Source organism: Mastomys coucha, unplaced genomic scaffold (assembly GCF_008632895.1).
Source record: "Mastomys coucha isolate ucsf_1 unplaced genomic scaffold, UCSF_Mcou_1 pScaffold21, whole genome shotgun sequence".
Lineage (NCBI taxonomy): Eukaryota > Metazoa > Chordata > Mammalia > Rodentia > Muridae > Mastomys > Mastomys coucha.
In genome coordinates, this window is record NW_022196904.1 from 89,066,416 (window position 1) to 89,078,534 (window position 12,119).

General features: G+C 46.5%; 1 protein-coding gene and 1 long non-coding RNA gene across 2 annotated transcripts; one reads left to right on the forward strand and one right to left on the reverse strand.

Moving 5' to 3' along the window:
• Positions 1 to 448: 448 nt before the first annotated feature.
• Positions 449 to 9,552, reverse strand: LOC116102638. The gene is made up of 3 exons (XR_004123247.1): positions 9,354 to 9,552; positions 1,327 to 1,566; positions 449 to 1,027 (listed from the first exon to the last, which is right to left on the reverse strand). It is a non-coding gene; the product is annotated as an uncharacterized LOC116102638 (long non-coding RNA).
• Positions 8,552 to 11,184, forward strand: Lipt2 (lipoyl(octanoyl) transferase 2). The gene is made up of 2 exons (XM_031387520.1): positions 8,552 to 9,031; positions 9,431 to 11,184. The coding sequence occupies exons 1-2, from the start codon at positions 8,566 to 8,568 to the stop codon at positions 9,658 to 9,660; spliced, it is 696 nt and encodes a 231-aa protein (XP_031243380.1). The 5' UTR covers positions 8,552 to 8,565; the 3' UTR covers positions 9,661 to 11,184.
• The last annotated feature ends 935 nt before the right edge of the window (positions 11,185 to 12,119 follow it).

The window sequence follows — 12,119 nt, forward strand, 5'->3', positions numbered from 1 at the left end:
TGGTGTGGCTGTTACACGGAAGCAACTGAGTAATGCTGTACTGCGGTTTCCCCATTATCTGCTGGCAAACTTCTTGCATTGTTTTGTTTTGTTTTTGTTTTTCGAGACGGGGTTTCTCTGTGTAGCCCTGGCTGTCTTGGAACTCACTCTGTAGACCAGGCTGGCCTCAAACTCAGAAATCTGCCTGTCTCTGCCTCCCAAGTGCTGGGATTAAAAGCATGCGCCCCACTGCCCGACCTTCTCCTTGCATTTTGAGTAGATTTTTCTGGAAACCTTTTCTGGCTTCCACAAGTTGAGTCCTCTACACCCCCTATCTACACAACACACTCAGCCCTGCAGATTATAGGCACAATTATTCATTCCACTTCTGGTCTGCCCCTCCTCAGGCCCCACCCCACCACGAGTATCTTCTCTGTAGCCCAAATTGCAAGCTCCATGAAGACAGGGGTGAGGGACTGAATCTGTTCATTTATTTGCCAAATCCTCACTTCCCTATGCTGGGGTAGGCTCAGGAAGGAAATGAATGAATGAATGAGTGAATGAATGAATGAACGAACGAACGGAGTAAGTTCCCTTGATCAAGCCCCTGCAGATTCTCTGTCAGTTTGAGAATATTCAGTTCTGCCATCCAGATTAGCAGTTTCTTTCCTCTCTCCAACTCCAAGTTCGATCTCTGTAAGAGCTTGAAAAGAGCCATCTCATAGACTTGCTACGCTTGAGCCAGAAAAGCTCCCCCTTAGGGCGTGAAAGCACCCTCCCCACCTTTGCTCTGGAGCAGACCAGAAGTGCTAACCCAGACAATCAGTTGCCTCGGGGCACCCAGAAGCTGTGCAACAGCCACTTCAGTTTCTTCCGAGGCATTGTCTGTTCCTGATGCAGTTGGATGGTTTTGGTCAGGGCTGCCATAGGGAAAAGTAATGTTCCCGGTGACCTCACCTCCCGGTGGCACTGTTATGGGAACAAACTGGATTCTCACGGTTCTCCCAATGGTGGCGGGGTGCCCACTTCGGACAAGGTATTTTTCATACTGGAAAGAAACAAAGATAGCGTCAGCCCTCACTTGTAATTTCCCCAGCAGCTGAAATCTAAAATCTCTTTGTTTCCCTTTTCAGTTTATAATGCTGACTTTTGTCCTTGGTAAAGTGGAGCAGAAACGTGGAGTTAGGGGCAAAAAAACAAAAAACAAAAAATCCCAAACCAAAAAAAAAAAAAAAAACCTTTACTTATTTACGTATATATTTATTTCTAGACACATTTATTTTTGCAACATGGGCCAAAATGAACATCCTGAAACCTCCGCCCACCTTACCTCCTTAATATAGATACCTCACTTCTCTCCCATGGCTGCGAACACTAGTGTCATCGTCATCCCTGACCCCGGACATCCTTCTTCCTTCCAGACCGGTAGGCAGCTTGCCTCCTCATCCCTGGCCTTCCCAGTGGGCCATCCTGGCTTTGACCTCACAACCAAAGACCCCTTTTCAACATTCAACCACTTCCACTCTCGGCACCGTGCCAGCTCTCCCTTCCCCTGCTTCTCTGCTCTGGAACTCGTGGGAGAGAAATCTAGAAGGGAAGAAGAGAATGCAGCCCCACGTTTGAATGTTATTTATGGATCTACATCATAGCAAACTATAGACTACATGCTAAGACATAGACATTGATGTAAATTTTATAAAGATACAGATAATAAATTATATTTTCATTTCACCATTTAAATCACTACCACTTTGTCTTAGTTAGGGTTTCCATTGTTGGCGTGACCAAAGGTAACTTGGGGAGGAAAGATGGAATAGTTTTAAGTAAGATAGTGGCATGATGTCATGTAAATGAAGATCTCAGAGAAAAGACCAATAACCTTTAAGTGGCCTTCTGGGCTCTCCATGGTCTGGTCTCATTTTACAGCAGTTTATGCATCTTTTCTTTATTTCTTCACTCAACACCTTCAACTGTTCCCACAGGCTCTTCTCTGTGCCCCACGTGTGGGCAGCACTATGTGTGGGCAGCCCCAGTTTGGCCCTCAAGCCTCCTCACAGGGACCTCTCTGTGGACGTTACCTCAGATCACTCTCCCAGTTCCCCTCTATCACCACCCTGCTTGGTGATTTTCTTTTCTTTTTGATTGCCAACAAATGGGTGAACTTCCTGGCTTAGCCAAAGAAACAGGGACTGTTGCAGTCATTATTCTTCGAGCATCTACTTCACCGTCTTGCACAGTGAATGTAATACATATTGTCAGAAAGAAGGACAAGATTGTGAGCATCTTTGTGTTGGTGCTTCACTAACTAGGACAGCAATGGGAAGCAGACACGATCTGTAAGATGTTTCTATGCCAAGTGAAAGTCAAACAGCCATTCTTGCATAGTTAGAGGGAAGATTTTTCAGGAATTTGGCCAGAGAAGCACAGTAAGAACTTCTTGCTGAACACAGGGCTATGTGTTATGTAAACTTCAAATACTTAGGCCAAAGCAGACTGTACTTAGAAATTTTTCTTTCCACGAAACAGTGCCTTCTTGGGGTAGAGTGATGGCTCAGTGGTGAAGAGCACATGACAGACAGCCATGAAGTTTTGAAAGATCTCTGGCTTCACTGTAGAAGTAAAGGAAGGAGGTGAGAGCAAGCTGGAGGGAGTTGCCGTTATGCTGAGCTATTAAAAGCCAGTGGCTGGAAAAAGGGAAATCAAGTGGGGCTCAAAAGGCAGCAAAGTGGTTAAGAACATGTGCTGAGAGGCAGCTTGGTGGTTAAGAGCATGTGCTGGTTTTCCAGAGGACCTGAGTTCTAGTCCGAGGACCCACATCAAGTGGCTCCCATCAGTCTATAACTCCAGCTTTAGGGCTAAAGCCTAGTATTTCTGGGGCACTGTTTCTTAACTTGTGGGCTGTGACCCTTTTTGGGTTGAATGACCCTTTCACAGGGGTCCCCTAAGACCATTGGAAAACACAGATGTTTATATTATAATTCATAACAATAGAAAAATTATAATTATGAAGTAGCAATGAAAATAACTTTATGGTTGGTGGTTACCACACATGAGAAACTGTGTAAAAGGACTGCAGCATTAGGAAGGGTGAGAACCACTGGTCCAGGGACATCTGCACTCAGGTACACACACCTATACACAGATAAAGACACATAATTAAGCATAATAAAAATAAATATTTTATGCCAAGAAGCGCTTGCTGATAGGAGCCTGATACAGCCCTGACCAATACAGATGCAGATGCTCGCAGCCAGCCCTCAGACTGAGTACAGGGAACCCAATGGAGGAGTTAAGGGAAGGACTGAAGGAGCTGAGGGGGACTCATATGGCATCAATGAGAGGGGAGGTCCTTGGTCCCGTGGAGGCTTGATGCCCCAGTGTAGAGGAATGCTAGGGCAGTGAGGTGGGCGTGGGTGGGTGGGAAGGGAGCTTGGGTAAGAGGGAGTTTGCAGAGGGGAAACTGGGAAAGGGGATAACATTTGAAATGTAAATAAATAAAATATCCAATTTAAAAAAAGAAGAAAAATAAATATTTTTTTAAGTAATGCAGTGAGACTAGATAGTTGGCTCAGTTCCTAGCACCCATATGATGGCTTATAGCCCTCTGTAACTCCAGTTTCAGGCTGTCCAATAAATACCCTCTCTGAACTCTGTGGACAACAGGCATGCATTGGTGCACCTGTATACACTCAGGCAAAACATTTATACACTTAATATAAGTTAATCTAAATTATCTTTCAGTCAAACAAGTTTAATAAAAAATGACTTGAAGGCTGATATAGGGGAGGGGGAGAGGCTAAGAAGGGGACCTTCTGAGTTCCCTTCCTGTACCTCAAATGGCCGTCAACTTTAAGTGATGGGCATTGTGTATGATTTGATCAGGAAATGGATCATTACTACACACCAATTTCAGATTATCTGTAAGAAAGAACAGAAGAGGCCCAACAAGTTCTATACGATGTCGTTGTTCCAGCTAATTTAGTCCTTGATAGAGCCTGAGGATGATGCCAACTATACTGAAGACCAGGAGAATTAACTCCCGGGTCTTACTGTAATGCCTCAGGTAGTTGTGGGGGATCAGAGACGATGGTCACATTCCACGGAGTAGGGGTGAGATTCAGTTTAGAGGCATGGCAGCCAGCAAGAACACTAGGGTTCAAACCATAGGGGACTCTCAGGCATGATGGCAGCAGCCAAGAAGGCAGATTCTGCCTTGTACTGTAGGCTAGGGTCAGGGGGCACATAGAGATGGCTCTGTCCTGTTGATGAAGACATGTTTCCTGACCCTTTAGGGCAAAGTTCATATTGCATTGCTGTCTATGAATGAGTCTACCTCTGCCCAGAGATTGGCAGCTACTTGAAGACAGGGACAAAAAGCACACTTTCATTTATTTTATTTTGTGGGTTTTTTTTTTGAGACAAGGTTTCATGTTTCATATACCCTAGTTCCTGATTTCCCTCCTAAAATTCCAAAGTGCTAAGATTATAATTATGAGTCATCATATCAAGGAAAATCATATTTTGAATCCCTGTCACTTATTATGGGATGGTAAAGTGTGGGGTGAGACAGTATATCACACAGCAACTCCATTCCCTTCAGACACTCAGCTACCTATGGTTATCTATCTATCCACTTACCCAGCAAACATTGTCTACCCATTATATGGAAAAAAAGAGGGGGGTGTGTGTGTGTGTGTGTGTGTGTGTGTGTGTTTAAAGATCAATTAGAGAGGGTTAAGACCATGGACTCGTGCATGTAACCGCCTAAAGGTGAATCTTTTCCTTGCTACCTTCTGGTAGTCAACAGTAAGCAAGCAAGTCAGTTCTACAACCTCCATTTTCCTCAACTGTTCTATGAGGACAATAATAGCATCTACTTTACAGATTATTAAAATATTGCTCACATCAGACTGTCCCCTCTGCCACTAGCTATAGCATGCAAAACAGACATTCTTCAGTTTGTTCCTCGCCCTGAGAGACTCCATTTTACAAGCAGCATTTGACTTCACTTTGATTGCAAAAAGAGGCAGGATGACTCTGCTCTGTTAGGTATTTAAATAACACCATCTGTCTGGTTCCACCCCCAGCCACTGACAGACAAATAATTTACTCCCAAAAGAAAGAAATAAAGAAAGAATGAGAGAGAAAGAAAGAGAGAGAGAGAGAGAGAGAGAGAAAGGAAGGAAGGAAGAAAGAAAACAGAAGGTGTCATGCTGTAAATTTATCAAATTGGGGCTATTGGAATACATAGCATATTAAAATCATTTCAGGAAATCCAGATCCAAGAACATATCAAACAAAAAATAGAGAAAAGGGTGCAACACCTTTGCCTGGATCCTACAAAGAGGAAGGCGTCTAACACTGTGGTGGCAACCCATCCTTTGTCCACCTGGCATATGCCTTGAAAGATCACAGGCAGAGAACTGTCCTGGGAATGTCCAACTGTCCTGGAATGTCCAACTGTCCTGAGAACTGCAGCCTGAGTTTACACCCCACTGACCGTTTGCCTATCTATGTCTGCGCATTCATCTGCCCCACCTGGTCCTTTGCTTCACATCTGTGACCTCCACTGTCTCACACCTTGCCTGAGTGGCTCAGCCTGACTGTGAGGCTTGGCTTGACTCAGCCACCAGTTGCCAGTGCAGTCAGCTGGGTTCCTTAATACCTTATCTAACCACCCTCAGTGACTCTCTTTGTATCTTACCTCTTTGGAACCTCCTGCATTCCACTATGGGCACTTTAATCCTTTGTAGTCATTCAGTATCCTACATGTGGATATACTTACACATATATTTACAGTGTGATATGTAATGTATAGTCTGAGAGCTGAGATTAGTAGTTAAGATTGAAGTAAAAGAACCTGAGTTTGCTTTGGCCAGCTATCAAGGGAAATTGGGAATACAAATAGCAGCCAATGAAACCAATGTAGCTTATGAATTTATTATTATTATTAAATAAATTCTCACATGTAGAAAGACATAATTCTGACTATATTCCTGACATAGCATTCTCATGATAGATAGTAAATGCATTGATGATTTTAAAGTTCTTAGAGTGTCCAACACATGACAAATACTATCTAAATGTGCTCTAGCTCTTACCTGTGCTCTAGGGTCATGGGACTGGCAAGGGGGCAGGTAATGAGTCCAACCCAGGATAACCTAGGTAGATTAGAGTCAACAGAGGTTCAGACATGACATAGTGTTGAGGGAAATAGGAGGGAGCAGGATGGGGAGACTCTGGCCTGAGCCTGGTGGGTATAGATTGGATTCGGCATGCTATAAGTAAACACTTTTTACAGTGGTGATCGCCTTAGGTTCTGAAAATTTGGGATCATTTAGGGGCTTGGAGTCTGCCATGTCCCTTGGTGAAAGGTCTCAGTTCAATGACAGGCACAAGAAATGATTTAATCTGTTGGTTGTTCTTTCATTCTGCAAATATCTACGAAGGCCCTGTAAGTGTTAGATGCTAGTTAGGGGAGATGAGGACCCAAGAATCAAATTGTGCATTACATACTCCAGAGGGGTGCAAATACACAGGGACTGGGAAAGAAAATGACCCCAGACCACTGGCTTTTCTGCTCATTCTGCTTCACACCAGGACAAGTATTCGACAGGAATATTGAGTTCATCTTGTACAGGAACCAAATCATTGCAGTTACTTTCCCCACCCTACACGGAATTATTAATAAGATTTAGGTGCTCCGGCACAGGGCCTTATGTAACCTGGCTTCCCAATGTCTCTTTTTCTCTCAGAGCCTGGAGCTATCTAAACGTTTGTTTTTTTTAAACCACATCCCCATTGATGACTCACAGTAACTTTTGTCATCCGCTCTGAAACCTACTATTATATATGTTTGCCCATGCCAGTCTGTCCGCCTTGTTAATTCTTGGCACTGAGCCTCATTCTGGTTGTTATTCTCTTCTTCCTCTTTCTGCTTCCTGCCCCACCCACACCCAGTGTTACTGGAGCTATTAAGAGTCAAAGTCCATCCCAGCACTTAGGAGGCAGAGGCAGGAGGATCTTCTGAGATGGAGGAGGTAGGCGAGTACCTGCACAGCAGAGGTGGGGGGTTTCAGAGAATGAGGAAGCCCACAGTGCAGGAATGTAGGCTCAGGCTTAAGGCCAATATCTGGAAAGGAAATTTTTAAAAAGAGAGGAAAAAGTTAGTGGCCAGTGCAGATGTAAGTTTATGTCCCAGGTCAGAGTACTGCACCAGAGACACATGGTGTGGTTAGAATCAGGGACTGGTTATTAAGAAAAGAAAAACAGGGGGCTGGCGAGATGGCTCAGCGGGTAAGAACACTGACTGCTCTTCTGATGGTCCTGAGTTCAAATTCCAGCAACCACATGGTGGCTCACGACCACCCGTAATGAGATCTGACGCCCTCTTCTGGTGTGTATGAAGTCAGTTACAGTGTACTTACGTATAATAATAAATAAATCTTTGGGCCAGAGCAAGCAGGGACTGAGCGAGCAGGGCCGACCAGAGCGAGCAGAGATCCTAAAAATTCAACCCCCAACAACCACACGAAGGCTCACAACCATCTGTACAACCACAGTGTACTCACATATGTAAAATAAATAAATAAATCTTAAAAAAAAAAAAGAAAAACACTCTCAAGAATAGGAGTGTGCTAGTGGGCTGAATAAAAAGCTCAGGACCCTTTATAGGACTTCGTCATGACATTTACCTCTCCAAACTGTAGTTCTGGGGGGCCTTTCTGGCACATTCTCTATTGTATGGAGCTTAGGTCAGGAAGGGTTTCTGAACCAACTGGTTTCTTTCACAAATTAATCTTGATGTTCTGGCCTCCGGTCCCTGTCCTTCCCTCAGCTTCTGGGACTGGGTTGCCTGATGACTTATACTGGTTCCCTTCAGAGATCAGGCTTTGAAGCAACCCCTACAAAGGTAACGAACGGTGCCTTCCCAGGAGTAGCTTGTTTTTGCGACCCATCTATGTAGGACATGCATTTCTGCCCATCTGCTTTAATCTAGAATAATTCTAATGGGTCAGGCCAAACGCAGAGCATTCCTGGGGAATCTAATGCAACTACAGCTTCTGCCTAATCCTACTTCCTTCGAGTCTTATAAAAGTTGAAGTACCTGCTGCATCCCACACCAACCCACAATAAAACTCTTTGCACACCCCACACCAACCCACAATAAACCTCTTTGCATACCCCACACCAACCCACAATAAACCTCTTTGCACACTAGTCCCCTTTCAGTTTTCGAGGAACTCAATGTATCACTGAAATCTGTTTGTTCTTTCATCCCCATAAAACTTTACTATTAGCTTGTCAACTGTAAACACCTAAGCTCCCAGGGTTGGATCTTCGTTGCTCAAACACTGTGCTCTGCAGTGTCACGATCCTAGGACTGGACCTGCAGAACACAGAACATACTAAAGAATGATTATTGTAATGAATGGGTGGATAAGACCAATCCTGCTGGACTCGGGGTCCCAGAGGTAGGCGGGAACTGAAGCTCCACTCAGGGGCTGGAGCCCAGGGGGCGTGGACCAGAGTCCCCGCCCCGAGATGCGACAGAAGGCGGGGTCCACGCACGCCGCCTCCGGCGCGATGTCGCTGCCCGTGGTCCGGCTGGTTTGGCTCGGCCGGGTGCACTACTCCGAGCTGCTGGCGCTGCAGGAGCATTGGCTTCGGCGGCTACAGGCCGACCCTCGCCCCGGGACCCCGTCGGGCACCAAGGCGGGCGTGCTCTTGGTGTGCGAGCCTGCGGGGCCCGTGTACACGGGCGGGTTACGCGGCGGCCTGACCCCCGAGGAAACTACGCGGCTGAGGGCCTTGGGCGCCGAGGTGCACGCCACCGGCCGCGGCGGCCTGGCCACTTTCCACGGCCCGGGCCAGCTGCTCTGCCACCCGGTGCTTGACCTGCGGCTCCTAGGCCTGCGCCTGCGCACCCACGTGGCGGCGCTGGAGGCGTGCGCCGTGCGTCTGTGCGAGCTTCGGGGCCTGCGGGGCGCCCGCGCGCGGCCGCCGCCCTACACAGGCGTCTGGCTGGGCGAGCGCAAGATCTGTGCGATCGGTGAGCGCGCCGGGGCGGAGCCGGGGCAGGACCAACCTCAGGGAGCTCTGGACTGGAAATGCCACTGACCTCCTCAAGGAGCCGAGACAGAAGGGTCCTCTAGTTCAGTATGAATTGCAAGGTTACTTCCTGTGACTCGGGGGTGGGGGGACAGGATGCCAAAATTTAAAACTTCCAATGCAAACGCAATTCTTGTGTTAAACGAATTTCGAAAATAAGGGCGGCCGATGTGTAACCACAGCCCCCGCCGCCATTGACTTAACCCCTAGACCCAGTCTGTGTTCCATCCAGGTTCCAAGGGATTTGGCCCAGGCCTACTTACCTTTCAGCACTAGAGGGATCCTGAGGCCCCAAAGAAGGAAGTCTAGCCATGCTGAGATATTTCGGCTTGCCTTGCAGGAGTCCGCTGTGGAAGACACATCACATCCCATGGCTTGGCTCTGAATTGTTCTACCGACCTCACGTGGTTTGAGCACATTGTGCCTTGTGGACTGATTGGAACTGGAGTCACTTCCCTGAGTGAGGCACTTCAGAGACTTGTCACTGTGGATGAAGTAATGCCATCTTTCCTTGTGGCCTTTGAGGAGATTTTCAAGTGCTCATTAATGTCTGAGGACAGCCCCAGCTGAAGGACACTCATTCACCTTAGCCTGGGGATGATGGCTCTGCAATAGAAAGCTCCTAGTCTGACTGAGTCCCTAGAACTACTCTGTGATTTACTGACCATGACCGAGGACAGATCCCGAGCTGTTGCTTCCTGTATCTCCTCACCTACCTTAGGGATCAGTATGAAAATCCTATGAAAAGCCCGCCGGGCGGTGGTGGCGCAAGCCTTTAATCCCAGCACTTGGGAGGCAGAGGCAGGCGGATTTTTGAGTTCGAGGCCAGCCTGGTCTACAGAGTGAGTTCCAGGACAGCCAGGGCTACACAGAGAAATCCTGTCTCAAAAAAAAACCAAAGAAAGAAAGAAAGGAAAGTCACATGCTCCATAAAGCATCCCTGTTAATGTAGACGTTCCAGTGTTATTATAAACCATCATTTCCTAGTTAACTTGCTACTTTTTCAGTACTGTATTTAACAGCGATTTGGGTCTTAAGGTCTTTTGAGTTCCTTGGGAACCAAATCTCTGTGAGGCCCAGGGAAACGATAAAGTTACTTCATTCTCGAAAGACCTGGATCTTTCTTCAATAAAGGAGAAAGCCTCTTCAAAAAATAAAAATATTTTTGCCTTTCTGGGTTTGAATGCCTCAAGTTTGGTAATTTACCTGTTTTGCTTGAGGTCAACAGAAATGGGTTAGAGGCGTCGTAAGGACAAGGGTCTGCCTTCCTTGCATACAAAGGCTATCTATAGAGGAAAGATTTTCCTAAATGGGATCCCTGGGTCTGTGTGCATGTCAGGTCTGCTGAGAAGCAGAAACTTTGTGATTCAAGACAGCCAAGGAACATATTACCTCATTTCTTGTGGATCAGGAATTTTGAAGAAATGTACCTAGGTTGGTTGGAGTCTTAGCAGAGCTTTAAGGTGTCGGTTGTCATTAGAAGGCTTAGCTGTCGCTGGAGGTCAGTTTCAGAGAAGCATCACTCCACTGTGCTTGCTTGGTTGCTACTAGCTGTCGATGAGAAGCCTCAGTTCCTTACCTGCAGACCCTCCTGTAGGGCACCAGTGACGTGACGTTAGGAGGAGGGCTATAGGATCTCCCTCCCATGTCTTTTATGAGCTAGCTTTGGAAGTCACACAGTTCTTTCTGTAGTCTCCCAAATGAGCCTTATTCAGAGTATTAGGAATATCCCATTTGCTGCAGGGGATGAAGCTTTTTAGGAGCCACCTTGGTTTGGTCCCCATAGCTTGTGAAAAGTGGAGCTGAGCCTCTCTAGGCGTCAATACTGTTCACCAGAAATGCAGCAAGAACTGCACTACAATATGACATTTCCTAGGAGCCTCATTAAAAAGGCTTTAATGGTTAGTTCTGATGCATTTACCTCAATTCATTTAACAAAGCTTTATGAAGCAGTATATTTTATACTTATACTGTGTTCAACAATTCAGTACATGCTTTACACTTTCAAGACACCTCACTTGACTACCCACCCCTCTATTTAAGTGTATGCCTGAAACCATGCCTGCCTTCATTTACTTAATTTTTGACAATGGCCTCATGTGCTATTCTGGGTCATAGAGAATAGCTACATAGCAGGCTGACCTAGAACTTGCTATTTAATCAAGGATGACCTTGAACTCCTGATCCTGTCTGAGCGCCTGCCTGTTGTACCAAAGGCGCGGGCCTGGACTGAGGCCTGGGAGTCTCTCTCTCTCTCCCCCACTGTCAACCTGTGGCTGCATGGCACCTTAGTTAAAAAGGAGGCAATGTATAAATGAGATATTTTATTGTAGGAAAGAGAAAAATAGGCTGGTTAAGTAGAGAGAAGGAAACGAGAGAAGGAGAGAGAGAGAGAAAGGAGAGGAAGAAAGCAAGAGAGGAACAAAGAGGAAGAGAGAGGGGGAGAGTAGAGAGGAGACAAAGCAAGAAAGAGGGGAAGAGTAAGAGAGTGAGAGAGTGAGGAGGGGGCAAACTGCCCCTTACATTGTATGGGGCGTGGCATGCCTGGCTTGTGGTCAGATGACTGGGAGGGTCCAGCTAGAATGCTGGGAGCTTGGGGCATTGTCTACTTGATAGAGCACACATCTCCTGCGGGGGCAGCTGTGAAGGGTTGTGACTGAAACAGGAACCAAAGACTCAGGAGTTATGGCCAAGCTCCTTCCATCCTCTGCAAGCAGAAATTGCCCACAGGGGTCCAGGGCTCAAAGCCAAATACTCGACTGAGCTTAAGTTACCTGAGCAGACCACTTCCCCACACTGCCCCATACCCGCCTGTGCTATTCTGGGTCATAGAGAATAGCTACATGGTGGCTGATGGAGTTGACCTTCCTGAGCCACACTTTCACAGTATGAAGCAGCGAAGGCATCTGCCTAGGCAAGAGAGGAGTCATACAGCTTAATGGCAGGGGACACACTGAGAATAATATTGGCACAGACCCAGTGCTCAGGAATTGTTCTCATTATGATTCTTACCTTCTGTTCTCTGCTGA